At 37.8% G+C, this 21,925-nt stretch overlaps 1 protein-coding gene across 1 annotated transcript in view; it reads left to right on the top strand.

Moving 5' to 3' along the window:
- The first annotated feature begins 830 nt into the window (after window positions 1-830).
- DNAL1 (dynein axonemal light chain 1) overlaps window positions 831-21,925 on the top strand; it is a 38,354-nt gene continuing 17,259 nt past the window's right edge. Inside the window, exons 1-6 of the mRNA XM_068966355.1 lie at window positions 831-963; window positions 1,127-1,262; window positions 5,555-5,804; window positions 12,968-13,006; window positions 17,334-17,443; window positions 20,130-20,185. Coding sequence (XP_068822456.1) covers window positions 831-963; window positions 1,127-1,262; window positions 5,555-5,804; window positions 12,968-13,006; window positions 17,334-17,443; window positions 20,130-20,185 — 724 coding nt within the window. The remainder of the gene's footprint in view (window positions 964-1,126; window positions 1,263-5,554; window positions 5,805-12,967; window positions 13,007-17,333; window positions 17,444-20,129; window positions 20,186-21,925) is intronic.

The following is a 21,925-nucleotide window of genomic DNA, read 5'->3' as shown; positions in this document are numbered from 1 at the left end:
CGAAGGGTAGGGATCCACTTTGGGATCTCCAAAAGCTCAACTGACCCCGGGCCCTCCTAAGTCACCCCTTCCTGCGGCCCTTTGCTGAACGGAGCCCCAGGAACCAACCCAGGTCCTCTGGCCCACCTGCCGGCTTCTGCCCCTCCGGGCCCTGTCCGCCGAGCCTAGGCCCCTGCCCCTCCGGGCCCCGCCCCTCTCCGGGCCCCGCCCCTCTCCGGGCCCCGCCCCTCTCCGGGCCCCGCCCCTCTCCGGGCCCCGCCCCTCTCCGGGCCCCGCCCCTCTCCGGGCCCCGCCCCTCTCCGGGCCCCGCCCCTCTCCGGGCCCCGCCCCTACCAGCTGCACGCCATCAGGCCACGGCCCCTCCCAGCCCCGCCCCGCCTACTGGGCCAGGCTTCCCAGGCACCAAGCCACTTACGCTTCGCTGCGGTCAAAGCCCCGAAGATCTCGGCACCCAGTGGCTGGCTGCACTTCGAACCCCCGAGACCCCGTCCAGCTTCGGAGGTCTATGTCCACGTCATCCCCTTCCTTTCAAAAGGCTGCGACGCCTAAGACTGGGCTCACCAATGAGTTTCTGGGTGTTAAAGGGGAAGGCTTAGGCTCCAGGAAGGGGGCTCTTTGGGAGGTCAGTGACCGAGGGTGCCTCGTCCTCTCGCCTGCCCACTATAAAGCACACGGCCGAGGCAGAGGAGGTGTGTTGGGCTCGGATAGAGACCAAGCTCCAAGCTCTGGGCGGCGACTTCACAGGGCCTGCAGCCCAGGGGGCTTCTGTGGAGCCTCACGCTGACCGGCTTGAAGGATCCCTGCCTCCCCAAGGATGCCCAGGGCAGTGAATGAAAACTCTCCTCCCTGTGGAGGCGACAGTCCACCCCGTGCCATGGTGGCTGGCAGTGCAGGTGGCCCTGGCGCTCGCCTCTTCCAGCGAACAGCACCGGTTCTCCAGCCGCAGCCGCGTGGCCCTCGGGGGTGGGGGTGGCCGGCCACCTACGCGGCTTCCTGCTGCCCCCTGGTGTGTACAGCTTTTTACGCACAGGGCCTTGCAGTGGACTTCGGAACTAGCTTGCTTTGCTACCTAATTTGTCGTCTGAAAATAACGCGAGTGCCTTATTTCCTTTGTTTTGCCGCCTAGATATCAGATGGGACATTGACTCCTCTAAACCGTGGTCGAGATTTAAATTTAATTTGCTTGGGTATTTCTGCCAGGTGCCCATCTTCCTAACTTCTAGCGAGGCAGAAGTTATTCCTTGTGAGCATACATCTTGCAGGTTTGTTCTTTGGTTCAGTTCAGTCGCTCAGTCGTGTCCGACTCTGCGACCGCATGAATCACAGCACGCCAGGCCTCCTTGTCCATCACCAACTCCCAGAGTTCACTCAAACTCATGTCCATCGAGTCGGTGATGCCATCCAGCCATCTCATCCTCTGTCATCCCCTTCTTCTCCTGCCCCCAATCCCTCCCAGCATCAGGGTCTTTTCCAATGAGTCAACTCTTCGCATGAGGTGGCCAAAGTATTGGAGTTTCAGCTTTAGCATCAGTCCTTCCAAAGAACACCCAGGACTGATCTCCTTTAGGATGGACTGGTTGGGTCTCCTTGCAGTCCAAGGGACTCTCAAGAGTCTTCTCCAACACCACAGTTCAAAAGCATTAATTCTTCAGTGCTCAGCTCTCTTCACAGTCCAACTCTCACATCCATACATGACCACTGCAAAAACCATAGCCTTGACTAGACGGACCTTTGTTGGCAAAGTAATGTCTCTGCTTTTCAATATACTATCTAGGTTGGTCATAACTTTCCTTCCAAGGAGTAAACATCTTTTAATTTCATGGCTGCAGTCACCATCTGCAGTAATTTTGGAGCCCCCAAAAATAAAGTCTGCCACTGTTTCCACTGTTTCCCCATCTAATTGCCATGAAGAGATGGGACCAGATGCCATGATCTTCGTTTTCTGAATGTTGAGCTTTAAGCCAACTTTTTCACTCTCCTCTTTCAGTTTGTTCTTACCAAACCTAAAATTGCTTTAGTTTCTAGCGTTAAATGCTTGTCTGCCTATCTCTGCTAGCCGGCGCTTTGTGTAAATTTAACTTTTTTTGTTATCATTTCTTGTTAAAATGGTGAGAGTAGTGGATACAAATATTGTCTGACAGTGGTATCTGTTCAAGACCCAAAGTGACTGAGGTCACAGTATATTGTTCACGCTTTCATACTGCCTTCATGTTAAGGTAAAGATGACCTTTTTGTTGTTTCTGACATAAACTGTTGTGTTATTCATTTCATAGGTCAAAGAACAGCTTATATAAATGAGGAACCAAGGCCTAAAGTGTTTTAATCAAATCAGACAGTTAGCTGATGTTAAAATCAGGGTGCAGTCAAATTCTTTGAGCTCTAATTCTGACCTTTATAAACACAGGCTGGGTGAGTGAATCAGTGAGTGAAATAACTGAGTTTTTAAGATCCCAGTATGGCATATCCCCTCCTCTCACCCTCAGGATCCTCAGGAACAACTAAGAATCATTTAAATGAGAGATTTAACATTTTCATAGCTAGGGGATGAGAGAGGGTAGGATTTTTTGGAAATAGCCTATAAAGTCCTCACAGATTTCCATAATGGGAATTAATGAATTGAAATAAACAAAATTTTCAGTTTTATTTAATGTGATAATCACATTAGAATTTTGAAGTCTGTGGAGGGAAAATTCCATTGCCAGAATGATTTGAGGGTCTGTAGTTATGTCTTTTTCATGGTTTGCTTTAGTCTTTCTGGACCTAATCTTGAATCTAGAAGATTGAGATTTATCTGATTTTAAACAGAGCAGATCAAGATATGCTGAGATATCTGAATGTTGAGAAAACCACCTTGTAATAGCACTACCTTAATATGTACAGTCTACAACTTGTTTCTAGATTTGAGAATTTAGCAATGGTCTCTGGCACTGGAATTCTTAGGCCTTTTAGTTTGGTTTGTATCCTAATGTTCTTGTTTCTTCTTCTGTACTTATATGGATTTATTTGGCACTTTTAATTGTATTCCAATACACAGAAGTATATATCAGAAAAATAGTAGGAAGCAATTGGCTGGGAAATTCTCTTAAATTGGTGATTGAATAACATAATCTCTAGTAGGGGTGTTGAAAGAGAAATAGCAGGCCAATATTAGGAGGATATTAATTTGATATTTTACTACCTTTCCACCCATACTGTTCACTTTATATTACACCTTCATTAGAACTTTTAAGTAATTTAAACCTAGTTTAATTACAGATTTTGGTCAGTAATTTTGACTGAATCTTAAGTTTATTGAGAAGTCAAAGGGCCTTTTAAAGCTTAATGTCTTTTTTTTTTAATGAAGTATTATACTTTTATAACTCAAAACCTGCAGAAACTTTTTAAAGATTTACCAGGACTTAAGACTTCAAACCAAATCATTTCTATTTCTTTAGTGCTAGTTTTCATAATTTTTTCCCATTTCCTAGTGATTTCCTTATGGATGGGGGAGGGGTTGGAATATAAAACCACTGTACATATGCAGCTTTAAAGTAGCCTGTTGTCTGGCAGAAAACTCTGACATAAATTACAGCAAGCCCCTCTATGACCCACCTCCTAGAGTAATGGAAATAAAAACAAAAATAAACAAATGGGACCTAATTAAACTTAAAAGCTTTTGCACAATGAAGGAAACCATAAGCAAGGTGAAAACAGCCCTCAGAATGGGAGAAAGTAACAGTAAATGAAACAACTGACAAAGAATTAAGCTCCAAAATATATAAGCAGCTCAATACCAGAAAAATGAACAGCCCTATCAAAAACAGCAAAAGACCTAAACAGACATTTCTCCAAAGACATACAGATGGCTAACAAACACATGGAAAGATGCTCAATATCACTCATTATTCAGTTCAGTTCAGTCGCTCAATCATGTCTGACTCTTTGCAACCCCATGAATTGCAGCACGCCAGGCCTCCCTGTCCATCACCAACTCCTGGAGTGCACTCAGACTCACGTCCATCGAGTCCGTGATGCCATCCAACCATCTCATCCTCTGTCGTCCCCTTCTCCTCCTGCCCCCAATCCCTCCCAGCATCAGGGTCTTTCCCAATGAGTCAACTCTTCGCATGAGGAGGCCAAAGTACTGGAGTTTCAGCTTTAGCATCATTCCTTCCAAAGAAATCCCAGGGTTGATCTCCTTCAGAATGGACTGGTTGGATCTCCTTGCAGTCCAAGGGACACTCAAGAGTCTTCTCCAACACCACAGTTCAAACGCATCAATTCTTCGGCGCTCAGCCTTCTTCACAGTCCAAATCTCACATCCATACATGACCACAGGAAAAACCATAGCCTTGACTAGACGGACCTTATTCGGCAGAGTAATGTCTCTGCTTTTGAATATACTATCTAGGTTGGTCATAACTTTTCTTCCAAGGAGTAAGCGTCTTTTAATTTCATGGCTGCAGTCACCATCTGCAGTGATTTTGGAGCCCCCAAAAATAAAGCCTGACACTGTTTCTACTGTTTCCCCCATCTATTTCCTATGAAGTGATCGGGCCAGATGCCATGATCTTCGTTTTCTGAATGTTGAGCTTTAAGCCAACTTTTTCACTCTCCAGTTTCACTTTCATCAAGAGGCTTTTTAGTTCCTCTTCACTTTCTGCCATAAGGGTGGTGTCATCTGCATATCTGAGGTTGTTTTATCAAAACCACAATGAGGTATCATCTCACTCGTCAGTATGGCAATAATCAAAAAGCCTACAACCAATAAATGCTGGAGAGGGTGTGGAGAAAAGGGAACCCTCTTATACTGTTGCTGGGAATGCAAACTGGTACAGCCACTATGGCGAACAGTGTGGAGATTCCTTAAAACACTGGGAATAGAATTGCCATGTGACCCAGCAATCCCACAGAATAAGAGAAATACATGTACCCTTAATGTTCATTTCAGCACTATTTACAATAGCAATATGCAAGCAACCTAGATGTCCATCAGCAGATGAATGGATAAAGAAGTTGTGGTACACATACACAATGGAATATTACTCAGCTATAAAAAGGAATGCATTTGAGTCAGTCCTAATGAGGTGGGTGAAACTAGAATCTATTATATAAAGTGAAGTCAGAGAAAAACAAATACTGTATATTAACATATATATATATATATATGGAATTTAGAAAGACGGTACTGGCAATCCTACATGCAAGGCAGCAAAGGAGACACAGATGTAAAGAACAGGCTTTTGGACTCAGTGGGAGAAGGCAAGGGTGGGATGATATGAGACAACAGCATTGAAATATGTACATTACAATACGGAAAAGGGATGGCCAGTGAAAGTTCAATGCACAAAGCAGGGCACCCAAAGCCTGTGCTCCGAGACAACCCTGAGAGGGGTGGGGTGGGGTGGGGTTGGGCTGGGGAGCGGAGGGAACTGTTACAGGGAGGTTTAAAAGCTTTAAACTCTAAGCACCTATGTCACTCCAGATTAGCCTGAAACTACTTTCACAAGAGAAAAAGATATCTCCCCCACCTCTCTACGAGGTTAAGCTCCTGAGCTCCCTAAATCACTCTCAGCTACGACGCAGTCCCTGGAAAGCGAGTGCCGCAGAACGAGACGACCGGGGCGATCGCTCGCACAGTCCCACAATGCCCCGCTCGCGCCACCGTGAGGGCGGAGAGAAAAGACGGCTGCCGGTGTAGGGAATCCGACGCGAGCTCCGAGAAGTGCGCGTGCGCACTGACCCCGGCGGACCCTAGCAACCAGAGCAGTGACAGTAGCAACCGCCGGAATGGTAAGTACCCTCTAGGCCTCGCAGCCAAAGCTGCAAGTAGATTGGAAGTGGGAAAGGGTAACTGTGGAGGGTTGAGGGTGGGGGACATCCTCGGACACCGGAAGGGAGCAAGTAGCGGATGCCTGCTCGGTGGATTCAGAGGCCTGGGGCGAAAGAGAAGCCCTGCCATTGGGTTGTCCGGGGGTGAGGGCGGCCCGGGCAGAGACAAGGCAGGGCAAAGGGCAGAAATTTCTCGAAAAAGAGCGGATTAGAGTGGGACAAGTGATGGGAAGGGAGAGTGTGAATAAGGATATCTTTTTAATATAAGCAATTTACCCTCCCACCCCCAAGCGAGATGGAGGGTGGGGTTGGTTAGGAGAGATTGTGTGTAACACTGGTTGCTGCAATGTTTATAAACCTGTGATGTCACCATGTTCCACTCAGAACGACTCTCAGTTCAGTTGTTAGTAAACATTGTAAAACCCTCTCTGATAGAACATATTAGGATAGTGTTTCTCAAATTTAAGTATGCGTAAGTATGATTTTGGACTAAAGTGAAGTGCTGATTATGAATTTTTAACATAAGTGGGGTTTTTCAGAAATGTGCATTTCAAGTGACTCTAAAATTAGAGAGCTCCTCCTGACACTTTGAGAAATATTGCTGTCTTAGGCTTGAAATCTGTCGGTGGTCTATCCAATCAAATCTCTTTATGAAGTAATGATTTTACCTAGTGATGTTCATTTCCTACTTAAAGTGAGCACTGTCTTGCTTACATACTTGGTAGATTCAACTAGTAGTTTAAGTTGGTGGTTGGCTAAAGACCCAACCAAAGCTATTTAGCAAGGTATGTGATTGTCCTGCCTAAAGGAAATATTTATTGTTGTTCAGTTGCTAAATCGTGTCCTACTTTTTGCAGTCCCATGGATTGCAGCAGGACAGATTTCCCTGTCCTTCACTTTCTCCAGAGTTTGCTCAAACTCATGTCCATTGAGTCCATGAGGCTCTCTGTCTTATCCTCTGCCATCTATTTTTCCTTTTGTCTTCAATCTTTCCCAGCAACAGGGTCTTTTCCAATGCGAAATATTTATAAAGAATAAGTTTAATTTTCTGGTATTGAAGTGAGCAGAAATTGAACCCTGGAAATTCAAATGATGAGGAAAACATGCCTGCCCTCAGCCACCAGGTTAAATTCTACTCTTAAAAGTAGTTTCCCTTCTACATTTCTTACTATATTCCACAAGCATTTAGCTGAAAAAAAAAAGGAAAGTTTAAAAATTCTGGAACATAGATTTATAGTCAGGTGAAGAAATAACTGGCCCTAAATAATTCTGAAAGTAGGAACCGTAAGAATTATTGAAAATCTTCAAATAGAGAATCGGAATTCGTACTTAAGTGAAGCTCGCTGAAGCTGCAAGCTTGTAGTTTTGGGGCCCTCTAGAAATACTGTCCCACATAGTTTTTTATTTAAGAAAATTAGCTTCTAGTGTCTTAAAAATGATCATATTTTACACCAAAATGCAGATTTTTGGCTTCTCTGAAAAATCCGAAACACCATATTTTACTATCAGACACATCTTTTTTCATATTTTTGTATTACTGAAATATGATGGTGTGATATAATTGGCAGCATATTTTCTTTCCTGATGGTATATAAAGTAAGGGTGTTACTTTCAATTAACAAGAGTTTTCATATTTGAAGAAATGTGATATTAGGTTAACCCTGGTCCCAAGTCCTACCTGCCAGTGGTTTTCTAGAACCAAATAGTGGTTATCCTCTTTGCATGGCCAGCTTTACCCATTAATAATGTCCACTGGTTATTTAGATATTTCAGGTTTTAACTCCTGTTACCTGTATGGGAACTAGTCATTTTATAGACCAATTTATGGATAACTTGATTGCTTCCAACTTGAAAGTGTTCCCATAAGTGTCTTTTTTTGGATCCATCCATGGATTTCTCTGTGGGCTTCCCTGGTGGCTCAGAGGTTAAATCGTCTGCCTGCAATGCGGGAGACCTAGGTTCCATCCCTAGGTCGAGAAGATTCCCTGGAGAAGGAAATGGCAACCCACTCCCGTATTCTTGCCTGGAGAATCCCATAGACGGAGGAGCCTGGTGGGCTACAGTCCATGGGGTTGCAAAGAGTCAGACACGACTGAGCAACTTCACTTTCACTTTTCTTTAGTGACTCAGTGGTACAGAATCTGCTGGCCAAAGCAGGAGACGTGGGTTTGATCCTTGGGTTGGGAAGATCCCCTGGAGAAGGAAATGGCAATCCACTCCAGTATTCTTGCCTGGGAAATCCCAGGGACAGAGGAGCCTGGCAGGCTACAGTCCATGAGGTTGTAAAGAATCGGACATGACTTAATGACTAAAGCAACAACAAGGATTTCCCAGGAAAATATACCCAGGAGTGAGATTGTGGGATCATAGGGTCTCTGCATACTTAATTTCCCTAGGCCTTGTCAGATTGGGTTCCAGAACAGCTATACTATTTCTTACTTCCTTCAGTGATGCATGAAAGTTTCTATTTCCCTACATTCTCACCAATTTTCTGACTTTTGCCTATATGAGGATGTATTTTAGTATCCCATTGTTTTACTGCATTTCTCTGATTGTTAGTGAGTTCAAATAGCTCATAGTTAGTCATCATCTGGATTTCAGTTTCTGTAAATTTTCTGTATATATTTTTTGCCAACTTTTCCCTTTTTTTAATTTGTTTTTTAAATTTCCGGAGTTCCTTGTATATTCTAGATATTAGTCTTTCGTTGGTTTTATTTTGAAAATATCTCTCAATTTTTCTAACTTGTCAACAGTGTCCTGCATTTGCTGTATTCTAGTATTTATTAGTTTATTCTATTGCATTTTCTACACAGATGATCATCTACAGATAGTTTTATTTTTTAGTGTAATATTGATAAAGATCTTTTGTACCATGCTAAACAGTAGCAATGATAGGAGATAGGCATCCTTGATGTGTCTGGGATCTTAAAGAGAATACTTTTTTCTTTTCTATTGAAGTATAGTTGATTTACAGTGTTGTGTTGTTTTCTGGTATATAGCAAAGTGATTCAGTTACACGTGTTTATATATATATATTCTTTTTCATATTCTTTTCCATTATAGTTTATTTCAAGACATTGAATATAGTTCCCTGTCCTAAACAGGGACCTTGTTGTTTATCTATTTTATAAATAGTATGTATATGTTGCTCCTAAATTCCTAACTTATCTCTCCTCCATTTTTTCCCTTTGGTAACCGTAAGTTTGTTTTCTATGTCGTGAGTCTACCTTTGTTTTGTAAATAAGTTAGTTTGTAAATTTTTTTTTAGGTTCCACATATAAGTGATATCATATGATATTTGTCTTTCTCTGTCTGGCTGACTTCACTCAGTATGATAATCTCTGGGTCCATCCATATTGCTGCAAGTGGCATTATTTCATTCTTTCATGGCTGAGTTGTATTCCATTGTACATATGTATATACCACATCTTTATCCATTCATCTGTCAATGAACATTTAGCCATGTCTTGGCTATTGTAGAATAGTGCTTCAGTGAACACTGGAATGCATATATCTTTTCAAACTATGGTTTTCTCCAGATATATGCCCAGGAGTAGGGCTGCTGGATCATATAGTAGTTCACTTTCTTGTTTTTTTAAGGAACTTCCATTCCATTTTCTGTATTGGCTGCACCAATTTACAGTCCCACCAAAAGGGCAGGAGTGTTCTCTTTTCTCCACACCCTTGCCAACATTTATTGTTTGTGGACTTAAATTAAAAATTTTTTTTTGTTGAAGTATTGTTGATGGTTTTGAAATTATGGTGCTGGAGGAAGACTCTTAAGAGTCCCTTGCACTTTGAGGACATCAAATCAGTCAATCCTAAAGGAAATCAACCCTGAATATTCATTGGAAGGACTGTTGCTGAAGCTCCAATACTCTGGCCACCTAATATGAAGAGCCACCTCATTGGAAAAGACCCTAATGCTGGGAAAGATTGAAGGCAAAACAAGCTCCAAGAGATAGTGGATGACAAAGGAGCCAAGTATGCTGCAGTCTGGGGTCACAAAGAGTCAGGCACAACTTAGCAACTGAGTAACAATGTCAACAACAACATAGCTGATTTACAGTGTTGTGTTAGTTTCAGGTGACAGTAAAGTGAATCAGTATAGACTTTTCAATGATGGCTGTTCTGACCCATGTGAGGTGATAGCTCTTTGTAGTTTTGATTTGCATTTCTCTAATAATTAGTGATGTTGAAAATCCTTCACATGCCTATTGGCCATCTGTATGTCTTCTTTGGAGAAATGTCTGTTTAGGTTTTCTGCTCATTTTTTCAGTGGGTTGTTTGTTTTTTACCATACCATGCAGCGTGTGGGATCCTGTTTCCCAACTAGGAATTGAACCTATGCCCCCTGTAGTGGAAGCATGGAGTTTTAACCGCTGGACCACCAGGGAAGTCCTTGAGTTTTTTTTGTTGTTGTTGTTGTTACTGACTTATATGAGCTGTTTGTATACTTTGGAAATTAAGCCCTTCATCAATCACATCATTTACAAATAATTTCTTCCAACCCACAGGTTGTTTTGTTTATGGTGGTTTTGCTGTGCAAAACTTTTGAGTTTCATTAGGTCCCATTTGTTTACTTTTGTTTTTATTTCTTTTACCTTTTGTGCCTACATTGTCTTCTAGGAGTTTGAGGATACTTTGTTACCTTCCCAATTTGGCTCACCTTGACCACCTTATTTAAAATAAATATCCACCATACACATATACACACATCCTGATACTCTTTACCGAGCTCAGCTTTTTCTTTTTCCTTAGTAATTATCACCTTCTAATATGCTATATGACTTATCTATTTATTTATTATATCAGTTACCATCGGTCTCCTAGCAATAGATGTAGATTCCCGTAAGGCAGGAATCTTTGTTCTGTTCATTGATATATCTGAAGCAAGTGGAAGAATGCTTGGTATATAGGAGGTAATCAGTGAATATTTGCTCAAATGAATGAATTTATTATTCAAGCTGGTATTGGTTAGAGCTTTTTGATATATGCATGCATGCATGCTAAGTTGCTTCAGTCGTGTCCGACTCTCCACGACCTATGGACTGTAGCCTGCTAGGCTCCTCTGTCCATGGGATTCTCCAGGCAAAAATACTGGAGTGGGTTGCCATTTCCTTCTCCGTTTTGATATATAGCTTTTATCAAATAAGGAATTTTGCTTTAACCCTTAGTTAAAGCTTAAATATCAGAGGTAGAACTTTATCAAATGCTCTTTCTGCACTTACTGAAGTAAATGTAATTTCCCACTTTTAATCCATTAATAAGTGGATTACATTTGCAATAGATTTTTCTGTTGTTATACAATCTATATGCCCCTGGCATAAGCCATTTTTGGTCATGATCATTATACACCATTGGCTTTGGAAATCTAATATTGTGCATCTAAGATTTTTCAAATCTGTTTTGAGAAGTAAAGAGGGCCCCTAATCTAGTTATAGCATCAAGATTATTCTAGTCTCATAAAAAAGTTGGCAGCTTTCCTTCTTTTTTTTTCCTGGTTTCTGAAACAACTTGCATAACAAGGAATATCTGCTCCTTGAAAGGTTGGTAGAACTTATTTGGAGTTTATCTAGATTTGGGGCTTTAGGGGAGGAGGGTGTGGGTAAATCTCTTTGATTATCTTTTTAATTTTCAAATAGTTATTGATCTATTCATATTTTCTGATTCTTCTTGTGAGTTTTGGCATTTTTGTTTTTTTCTAGAAATGTATACTTTGGGTTTTCAAAATTGTAATATTTTATTTTAAAAATCTCTGTGGTATCTGTGTCATCTCTCCTTATTTATTCTGTATTTTTAATTTGTATATCTCTCTGTTTTGCTCAGTCAGGCTTGCCAGAAACTTAAGAACCAGCGTTTAGTTTTGTTCGTCTTTTTTCTTCTCAGTCTGTTTTTCATTGATTTCTTCCTGTTTCCTTCTGCCTTCATGATGTACTTTTCCAAATATTTTGAATGCTTACTTTATTTTTTTCTATCTCTTGCTTTCTCTTATTTTTTAAAATTTATTTTATTCAAATATAGTTGATTTGCAATGTTGTGTTTACTCCTGCTAAACAGCAAAGTGATTCAGATATAGATATATATATATATATATATATATATATTCCTTTTCATATTATTTTCCATTATGGTTTATCACAGAATATTGAATATAGTTCCCTGTTCTCTTATTTTTAACTTAATGTATTTTAAGCATAAGTTTCCTTTTAAGTGTTATATTCCTCCAATTTTTACATTCTTTGTCTTTAATTTTATTATTTTACTTAAATTAATAGTTTATTTTTAATTTGTGTTATTTATTAGTGCATCTTTACTTCAGAGACATAATTCCTTTTATTATTGTTTAGGGTTCTCTCTTTTATAAAATAATCTCCTGCAAAGATTCAAAGGATGTTCTTCCTTTTCTTAGCTTTTAAGTTTTTAATATCACATTAAATTGAGTCTAAGATACTATTGATTATAAGGTGCAACATTATTTTATCTTCTTCTAAGAAAGAAAAGTAATGATTCATGTTGTTGTACACCAGGAACCAACACAACCTTGTAAAGCAATTATCTTCCAATTAAAAAATTAAAAATAAGAAAAATAAGATGTTGGAATTAAACTGTGACATAATTTCTTATCACTTAGAAATTTTATTTTGTATTTATTGATAGAGTTATTTTAAACATATTTAGGCATATAGATTTTTATCTGTGTTATCCTTTGATAAACATAAAAATGAATATATATGGTATGTATATTAAATAAGATGGTTAATATTTTTCTGAATCTTCATCAGTGCTACCTGGCTACAGCAATTATAAATTTTTCCTGGTTGTAAGATGTATCCAGACTTCAAAGATATTAAAATGTAAAGGAAGATATAAATCTTAGAATAATGAAATGATATATTTTAATATCCGTGTTGACAGCACTGTTTTTTGTAAACCATGTGAGAGTAAAGGATACTACATGGTACATGATGATTTCCTTAATTTCTCTATTTAAGTATTTCTTATTTTAGGAAATTAAAACATTCTCTTTTCATATAAAGTCTCAAAAAAAGAAATCTTTTTAATGGTAGATGCCAGGGCTAATGATTGTTGCATGAAAATTGAGCCAACAAATCACACCAATAAAGATAACCTTGTTTTTTCTTCTCTTTTTAAGGCGAAAGCAACAACAATCAAAGAAGCCCTAGCCAGATGGGTGAGTTTATGAGTTCTTACTTCCAGAAACCATATTAGGATAAGTTTTGGACAGTTATTTAAATCTGACCATTCAATACAAGGGATCTTTTGGTATTGAAAGTGTTTAGTTATCTTGATGGTGTTAGTGGATACACGAGCCTACACAGGTGATAAAATTATATAGACCTCAATACACACATGCAAACATATTCACACTCACATGTACAAATGAGTATAAGTAAAATTGGAAAAATCTGATTAAAGTTAGTGGATTGTATCAATATCAATATCTTGGTTGTGATACTATAATTTTGAAAAATGTTACCATTAGGGGAAACTGGGCAAAGTGTATAAAGGCTCTCTCTGTATTATTTCTTATAATTGCACATGACTCTTCAAATATCTCAATGAAAATTTCAGTTAAAAAGTCTGACCATTGGAAAATTTAAATCTGGAAAGGCTAATTTGTCTGTTACTGTGATAGCTGGAATCTCCATGTTCTTTTTCAACTTTATCGTTATTAAACCACATATCATTTTTAGGTGATAGAGTGATATGTGCTGTGGATGATCTAGGTTTTAGATAAATGATGGTTTTAATCTCTTGGAGGTTAGAACGGAGACAGTCAATGTGAACAAATGAAAATCATGCATAGACAAATGAAAAAACCTCGAATAAAAATTCTAAAATGATACTCAACATGACTGATCGTCAGAGAAATGCAAATCAAAACCCCAAAGAGATATCACCTTACACCTGTTAAAATGACAGTCATCAAAAATATGAGAGAAAAGTGTTGGTGAGGAAATGGAGAAAAGGGAACCCTTTTGCACTTTGGTGGGAATGTAAGTTGGTATAGTGTTATGGTGGAGAGGTTAATGTAAACACTGTGGAGATTCCTCAAAAATTAAAAGTAGAACTACCATAAGATCCAGGAGTCCCACTTCTGGATGTATATCTGAAGGAAGTGAAATCACTGTCTCAAAGAGTGATTATCCCCAGGTTCATTGCAGCATTATTCAGAATAGCCAAGACATGAAAACAACCTAAATGGCTATCAGTGGATGAATGGACAAAGAACATGTGTATTTGTATACAATGGAATATTACTCAGCCATAAAAAGAAGAAAGTCCTGCCATTTGTGACAACATGGAAGGACCTTGAGTGCATTATGCTAAATGATGTAGTCAGATAGGTAAAGACAATTCGAGGTTTTTTCATTTGTGATCTCACTTATATGTGAAATCTAAAAAAGCCAACTCATAGAAACAGATTATAATGGTGGTTACCAAAGTTGAGGAATGGAGGAAATGGGGAAAAGTTGGTCAAAGTGTAGAAGCTTCCAGTTATACGATCAATAAGTTCTGGGAATCTGTATATAGCATAGTTAATGATACTGTATTATATACTCCAAAGTTGCTAAGAGAGTAATCCTAAATGTTCTCAACACATCGAAATTTATTGTATGAGGTGCTGGATGTGTTAACCTTATTCTGGTAATCATCTTGTAATATGTACATATATCAAAGTATCACATTGCATACCTTAAACATAAATAATGTTACGTGTCAATTATATCTCAATAAATCTATAAAAAGTAGTGATAATTTTGTACTGTATAGAAATATTGAATCACTTTGTTGTACACCAGAAACTAACATAGCACTGTAAGTCAATTATGTTTCAACAAACAGACAAATTCGTAGAAAATGACACTAGATTTGCGGTAACCAGAGGCAAGGGGTAGGGGTAAGGGAAATTGGATGAAGATAGTCAATAGATACAAGCTTCTAGTTACAAGATAAGTACGTACTAGAGATGCAGTGTACAAAATGATTAAATAATTAACATCAGTCCCATCGCGTCATGGCAAATAGATGAGGGAAAGTGGAAACAGTGACAGATTTTATTTTCTTGGGCTCCAAAATCACTTCAGATGGTGATTGTAACCTTGAAATTAAAAGACGCTTGCTCCTTGGAAGAAAAGCTATGACAAACCCAGAGTATTAAAAAGTGGAGACATCACTTTGCCAACAAAGGTCCATATAGTCAAATCTATGGTTTTTACAGTAGTCATGTATGGATGTGAAAGTTGGACCATAAAGAAGTCTGAATACCAAAGAATTGATGCTTTTGAATTGTGATGCTGAAGAAGATGCTTAAGAATCCCTTGGACCGCAAGGAGATCAAACCAGTCAGTCCTATAGGAAATCAACCTTCCTATTCATTGGAAGAACTGATGCTGAAGCTGAAGCTCCAATACTTTGGCCACCTGATGTGAAGAGCTGACTCACTGGAAAAGACCCTGATGCTGGGAAAGATTGAGGGCAAGAGGAGAAGAGGGCGACACAGGATGAGATCGTTGGATGGCATCACTGACTCAATGGACATGAATTTGAGCAAACTCCAGGAGATGGTGAAGGACAGGGAAGCCTGGCAAGCTGTAGTCCATGGGGTGGCAAAGAGTTGGACAGAACTTAGCAACCGAAGAACAACAACACAGCTGTATGTTATATACGAAAGTTAAGAGAGTAAGTCCCAAGAGTTTTCATCACAAGGAAAAAAAATTTATTTCTTTTATTTTGTATCTGCTTGAGATGATGGATGTTCACTAAACTTACTGTGGTCATCATTTCATGATTATGTAAAGTCAAATCAGTATGTTGTATGTCTTAAATTTATTCAGTGCTGTATATCAGTTATATCTGGAAAAATACACAAGATATGTTTTTTAAAAGCACATAGTAATGTTAGGAAATGGCATTGTAAAATGCATTAAATTTAAACAAATATTTTGAATATAAAATTCTTTAAAGTTTGAATGGTTGTATTTCAGCATTATGGATAGAATTTCCAGAGAGTATAGAGATGGCTCCTCAATTTCTATCCCCAATGATAGCTTATTTGACTGTATTGTCAGTTTTTTGTATAATAGTGTATCTTTGCTTTTATAGCTGGGCTTTAAATAAAAAGTCTTTCAAGAAACTTGGTGTCTATGGAAAACAGACAAAGTGGCTAGGATAATGAAATATTTGAATTCTTGTTTTTAGTGCTTATAAGTTTCTTTATACCCTAATTGCAATTTAAAAATTCCTTTTCTGTTTAGCTAGTGAAAAATCTGTTTTGTTTCATTAAAAAAGTATAGAGTAGGCTTAGTATTCAATACAGTTTCCTTGAAGCAGATTTTAGGATAACATAATAATATTTATATTAACAAGTGGTTAATGACACTTGGTTTATAATAACAAGTAGTTGGCTATTTGGTTTGGTTTGTACATTTTATTTCTAGATTATATTATGGCCATAAGTCTTTAAGATTATTTGAAGATATCATGCTCATTCTTACTCTCATTAACCCAACATTTATTAAAGATGTCAGTCTCCCATCTCCTAACCTATGGCCCACAAAAAAATACCGAGTGGATGTGTATTAGATGTCTTTCAACTGATTATATATTTTCTATTATTGATGTGTTATGATTTGATTTTTTTTAAAGCCTCTTTTGTGTCTTATATCACACTAGTTATAGAAAACATGAGTTTGAGCACGCTCCGGGAGATAGTGAAGAACAGGGAAGCTTGGAGTGCTGCAGTCCATGGGGTCACAAAGGGTTAGATACAACTTAGCGACTAAACAACAACAATAGAAAACATAGGAAAGCCAAAAAAATGGTCCCTGAGCTGCAGTATCTTCTTGTTTTGTTGGAGAGATAGAACTAAGTACTGAGGTACTTAGGAAACATTATTAGGCAGCATATCCTGGTAATTAAAATTTAAATTGTATTAGGTACTGAAATTAAACTGTAACATAGAATGTAGTAGTAAATTATTGTAGAACAAATAAATTTGACCTTAGCTTTGTCATAAAGAGAATATCTTCCCAAATTCTTGGTATTTGGTAGTTGTAACTCAGACTAAATTGAATATAGGAACAGAAAGATGAGATGACAAAAACAGCTCGTCTTATAGATCTAAATCTGATACTTAAGTTTGTTTAGGGACAAGGAATCCTTCCCAGGAAAATGTTTTTTTGTGTGTGTTTTATTTTTGTTCATTAATTGGTAGACTCTTAAAAGATTTTAAAAACTACAGAAATAAAAGTTATTTTCTTTCCTCTTTTCCGCTTGGCTGAGACCTGACAGGGAATTATCTGAATCAGCCATAAAAAAGCTAGTTATCGGGTTCAGTAAGTGTTGTCAATAAGTGTACTGTCAAGAATGTACAGAATTACTGAATTTTAATAGCTATTTTGAAATAAATATTGAAAAGCCTTGAGAAAATCTGGCCTTTTTAGTTCCACATTATAATCTGGGATTATTTTCTTCCACATTAACTTTTATTATAGGAAGAGAAAACCAGCCAGAAGCCATCTGAAGCCAGAGAGATAAAGCTGTATGCCCAGATTCCCCCTATAGAGAAGATGGATGCATCCTTGTCCACACTTTCTAATTGCGAGTAAGTGCTTCTCTTTTTTCATCCTTTCTAGTATTGCTGTTAAGTTTCCCTTCCTTTTCTAAATATACAGACTAAAAATATTTATTTATTTTCTTGGTTTTCGTTTCCCTTCCTCCCTCCCTTCCTTCTCCCTGTGATTCTCCCTTTGGCAAGGCCAAATATAAAAGATTGTTGGTTTATAGGGTCGTTAATAGAGTAACCCTAAACTATGCTGTATCGCATTTTTGGGGGGATGGTTTTTTGTTTCGATCGTGCCGGGTCTTTGCTGCTGGCATGGGCTCTTGGCTGCAACACAGAGGCTTCTCGAGTTTGGGTGCACGGGTTTAGTTGCCCCGTGGTTCTTAGTTCCCCGACCAGGGATCACACCCGTGTCCCCTGCATTAGAAGGTGAATTCTTTACACAAATTTCCTGTCTCTTAGGAGAAGCTAAATAACACCATAAAACTATTTCTCTGTCATAAACCCAGTAGTTTCTCTTGTAAAATTATCCATCAAAGTCAATACTATACTTACTCAGAAGCATAGAAGTAACTGCTTTTGAAAAATTTCTCAAATTATGAAAATACATTGTAAAACATCTAGAAAATATTAAACACAAAGAAAAGGAAATATCAACCAAAATTGTACCAGTTTTTGAGTACCAGGCTTCGCATTTTTAAAAATTTCATTTTATTACTATTATTATTGGTTGCTCCGCACAGCATGTAAGATCTTAGTTCCCTCACCAGGGATTGAACCCATGCAATGGACGCATGAAGTCTTAACTACTGGACCACTAGGGAAGTCCTAGCATTCTCATGTAGAGCCTTCTAATTTTTTTTTTCTCATTGGCACTAAGTTACACTTACTTGTAATCCTGTTTTCCCAAAACTTTAAGTATCAGATCTATGTTTATTATTTTAACTGATTTCCTGAATATTCTGCATACTTTTTAGCAGGGTTCTGTGACTAATTTGAGGCAATTATACCATGACACCTGTGTTATGTGTTACAACCATGACACCATGGTTATGCTCTTAAGCTGCAATGTCTTATCAGGGCTATAGAATGTTATAGAATCACTTGTTATAGAATATTGGAAAATCCTATATTTTCCTAAGTGTGGTTCCCTGACTACCTACATAAGAACTTCCTTGTGCAGCAGATAAGCCCCACTTCAAATTTATAGAAAAAGAATCTACTGATGAAACTAGGTATCTGGATTTACAGTAAGCAATCTGAATGACTCTTTAAGCACGTATTTGTGAACGCATGCATTAGACTAATGTCTATCTTTGGAATTAAAGGGAAAAGCAAACATAATTTAGTTATTGTATGCAGCTTGTCCTTTGTGATGAGAACACAGTGTATTACATAAAAATCCACCTTAAATGTGTTTTTGGCTTCAAAATCATGATTTCAAAGAGCATTATTTCAAAGTGGTCAAATATCTTTTTATCAAACCTTGAGACGGTTCTATACCTCATACCAAAGTACCCTAGAAACTGCTTAAGAGTCATCCTGTTCATATTTTTGCTGACAGTCTTTGGGCAGGTTGCCTATACAACAACTACAGAATTATTCCCCAACTGTATTCCCGCTTTTCCACTCCATTTTTCACTTTCATTGGTAATTCTTGGGAGTGGGGAATGACTAGAAAATACACACATATGACCAATAATTTACAGTGTACAGTAATTGGTTTTACTGTTTTAAGCAAAAAAAAAAAAAAAAGAATAATTCCTCTTCAAATCAAATCAGAAGGATAAGATCACATGTTCTAGGGTCAGTTTTGGGGGGTTTTAAATTTGGATATGCTACTTTCTGGCTGTGTAATAGTAGGCAAATTACTTAACATCTTTGTGTCTCAATTTCCTCCTTTATAAAATATGATTACTAATATGTAGCTTTTAAGATCATTCTGATGGTTAAAATAGTTAATACATGTAAAGTATTTAGAATAATACTAGGCACATATGAAGCATTCAGTAAATTAGCTTTTATTATATCTTTGCATGAAGTTTACTAAGATATTAAATATTTTTGTCAAGAGAAGATTAATATTGTATAATTATGCTCCCTTTAAAATTTTGTTTTTATATGATTAAAGTATATATAGGGAAAAAATATAGAATATATATATAAACTGGTTAAAAGTATTTATCTCTGGGGGAATGTCTAGGTTGGTTAGGATTACATTGACTTTTTGTAATATACATATCATGGACATTTTCCAAAGTTGGTACGTATGGCCCAATCTTGTTTGTTTTAGTGGCAGCATAGTATTTTGTTATTTGTATTCCTCAGCTGATGGGTGTTTATAAATTTTTTTTCCCTTTTTTTTGCTATTATAATAATATAGTAAATAGTTTAATTCATATATATTTGGCATTAGTATTTCTATAGGATATGTTCCTATAAATGAATTACTGGGTCAAAGAAAATATGCATTTAAAAAATTTAATAGAAAACACCAAATTGTCCACAAAAAAGTTTTTTTAATTTTATACTGTGAATGTTTACTAACTTTTGTAATCAGGGAAACAGTATGACGATTTCAAAATAAAAGAATATGTGCCATGTCTGAGAGGGGAAAAAAGGATTCAGTGTGAAAAGGAAATGTCTGAGAGAACTTGAGGAATAATTTCTATTATACTATTAACTTTTTTCTTATTAATTCAAGTATTCTTTTTTTTTTCTCCTTTAGGAAGCTTTCACTGTCTACAAACTGTATTGAAAAAATTGCAAACCTGAATGGCTTAAGTAAGTGATCCACAGTAACAGATGGTTCTAGAATTTTTTTAGTTATTTGGAATAAACATTCCAGAGACATTGCATAATCCTAGAAGCTGGCACTTGTTTCAACCACAGTAATTGTCAGATGATAGAAAGAATATATAAACTATGTGTCTTGTTTAACTATCCAAAGAAAATTAGAGATAACATGAAACCTGAATAGTTTAAGGACATTTTAAAGCTTGTAGAGTTAGAATTGAAATATCTGAACTAGAAAATCAAGTTTTTTTTTTTTTAATCTGTTTTTGTCCAGATTTCTCTTGTATTTCATACTTGTTGTATCTAAAATTTTGTTTGTTTTTCCTATGCGCCTTATCTTTTTTAATGGCATTAACTCCTTCCCAGTTGTCAAGGTTCCTTATGCAAGTTGCCTCTGGGCTGCAAACATTTTGTGGCTTAAAGCTTCAGAAATTTATTCCCTCACAATTCCAGAGGCCAGAAGTCTGAAATCAGTTTCACTGGGCCAATATCAGTGTTTTAAGAGGGCCATGGTTTCTCTGGAAGCTTTAAGGGAGAATCTTTTCCTTGCCTGTTCTGGGTTCTAATGACTGCTGCATTCCTTGGCTTGTGACTGTGTCACTCCAGTCTCTGCCTCTGTGATCATATTTCCTCCTACTGTTTTGTCTCTGTCATATCTTTTTCTGTCACCCTCTTACAAGGACATACATGACTGCATTTAGGAAACACTTGGATAATCAAGGATATTTTCCCCATCTTAAGATTCCTGACTTACTCTTAGCTGCAAAATATTTTTTCTCATATATGGTAACATGCACATCCAGGGATTAAGATGTAGGTATCTTTTGGTGAGCCATCATTTATCTTATAATATTTCCCCTTTATTTCCCTCAAGCCCTACATCCAGGTTTATCACTGAGTCCTGTTAAATTTATTCTTTGAAAGAGCTCTCAAATAATTTCTTGTGTTTCCATTTCCAGGAGCTACAGCTTTAATTTAGACCCTCGTCATTTCCCCCTTAGGTCATCTTTTTCAAACCTTTTTTACCACTTCCCACAATATGAAGTACAGTTGAATTAATAACTCAGTACATGTGTTCATAGGGCTTCCCAGGTGGCTTAGTGATAAAGAATCCATCTGCCAATGCAGGAGATGTGACTTTAATCCCTGGGTTGAAAAGATCCACTGAAGGAGAAAATGGCAACCCCCTCCAGTATTGGTTGGAAAATCCCATGGACAGAGGAGCCTGACAGGCTACAGTCCATAGAGTAGCAAAGAGTCAGACACAACTTAGTGACTGTGCACGCACACACATGAATATACATATCGAATATACACATACTCATATGAACTGGATTAAAATTTGTAAAACTGTATTTACCCTGATAGCATAGGTTCCATTATTAAAAAATTTTAGTGTGATTTCATGGTTTTTTAGATGTTTGTCACAATCCACTAAGGTTTTTTCTGTTTGTTTTATTGGAGTATAGTTGATTCACAATGTTATGTTACTCTCAGGTGTACAGCAAAGTGATTCAGTTATACATGTGCATATAGTCATTCTTTTTTAGATTCTTTTCTCATGTAGGTTATCAAAGGATATTAAGTAGATTTTCCTGTTATTAATATATGGTAGGTCCTGGCAACCCACTCCAGTGTTCTTGCCTAGAGAATCCCAGGGACGAGGGAGCCTGGTGGGCTGCCATCTGTGGGGTCGCACAGAGTCGGACACGACTGAAGTGACTTAGC

The sequence above is a fragment of the Capricornis sumatraensis genome, chromosome 2 (genome assembly GCF_032405125.1).
Source record: "Capricornis sumatraensis isolate serow.1 chromosome 2, serow.2, whole genome shotgun sequence".
Lineage (NCBI taxonomy): Eukaryota > Metazoa > Chordata > Mammalia > Artiodactyla > Bovidae > Capricornis > Capricornis sumatraensis.
Note: the sequence above shows the minus strand (reverse complement) of the source record. Positions and strands in the feature narration are given on the sequence as shown.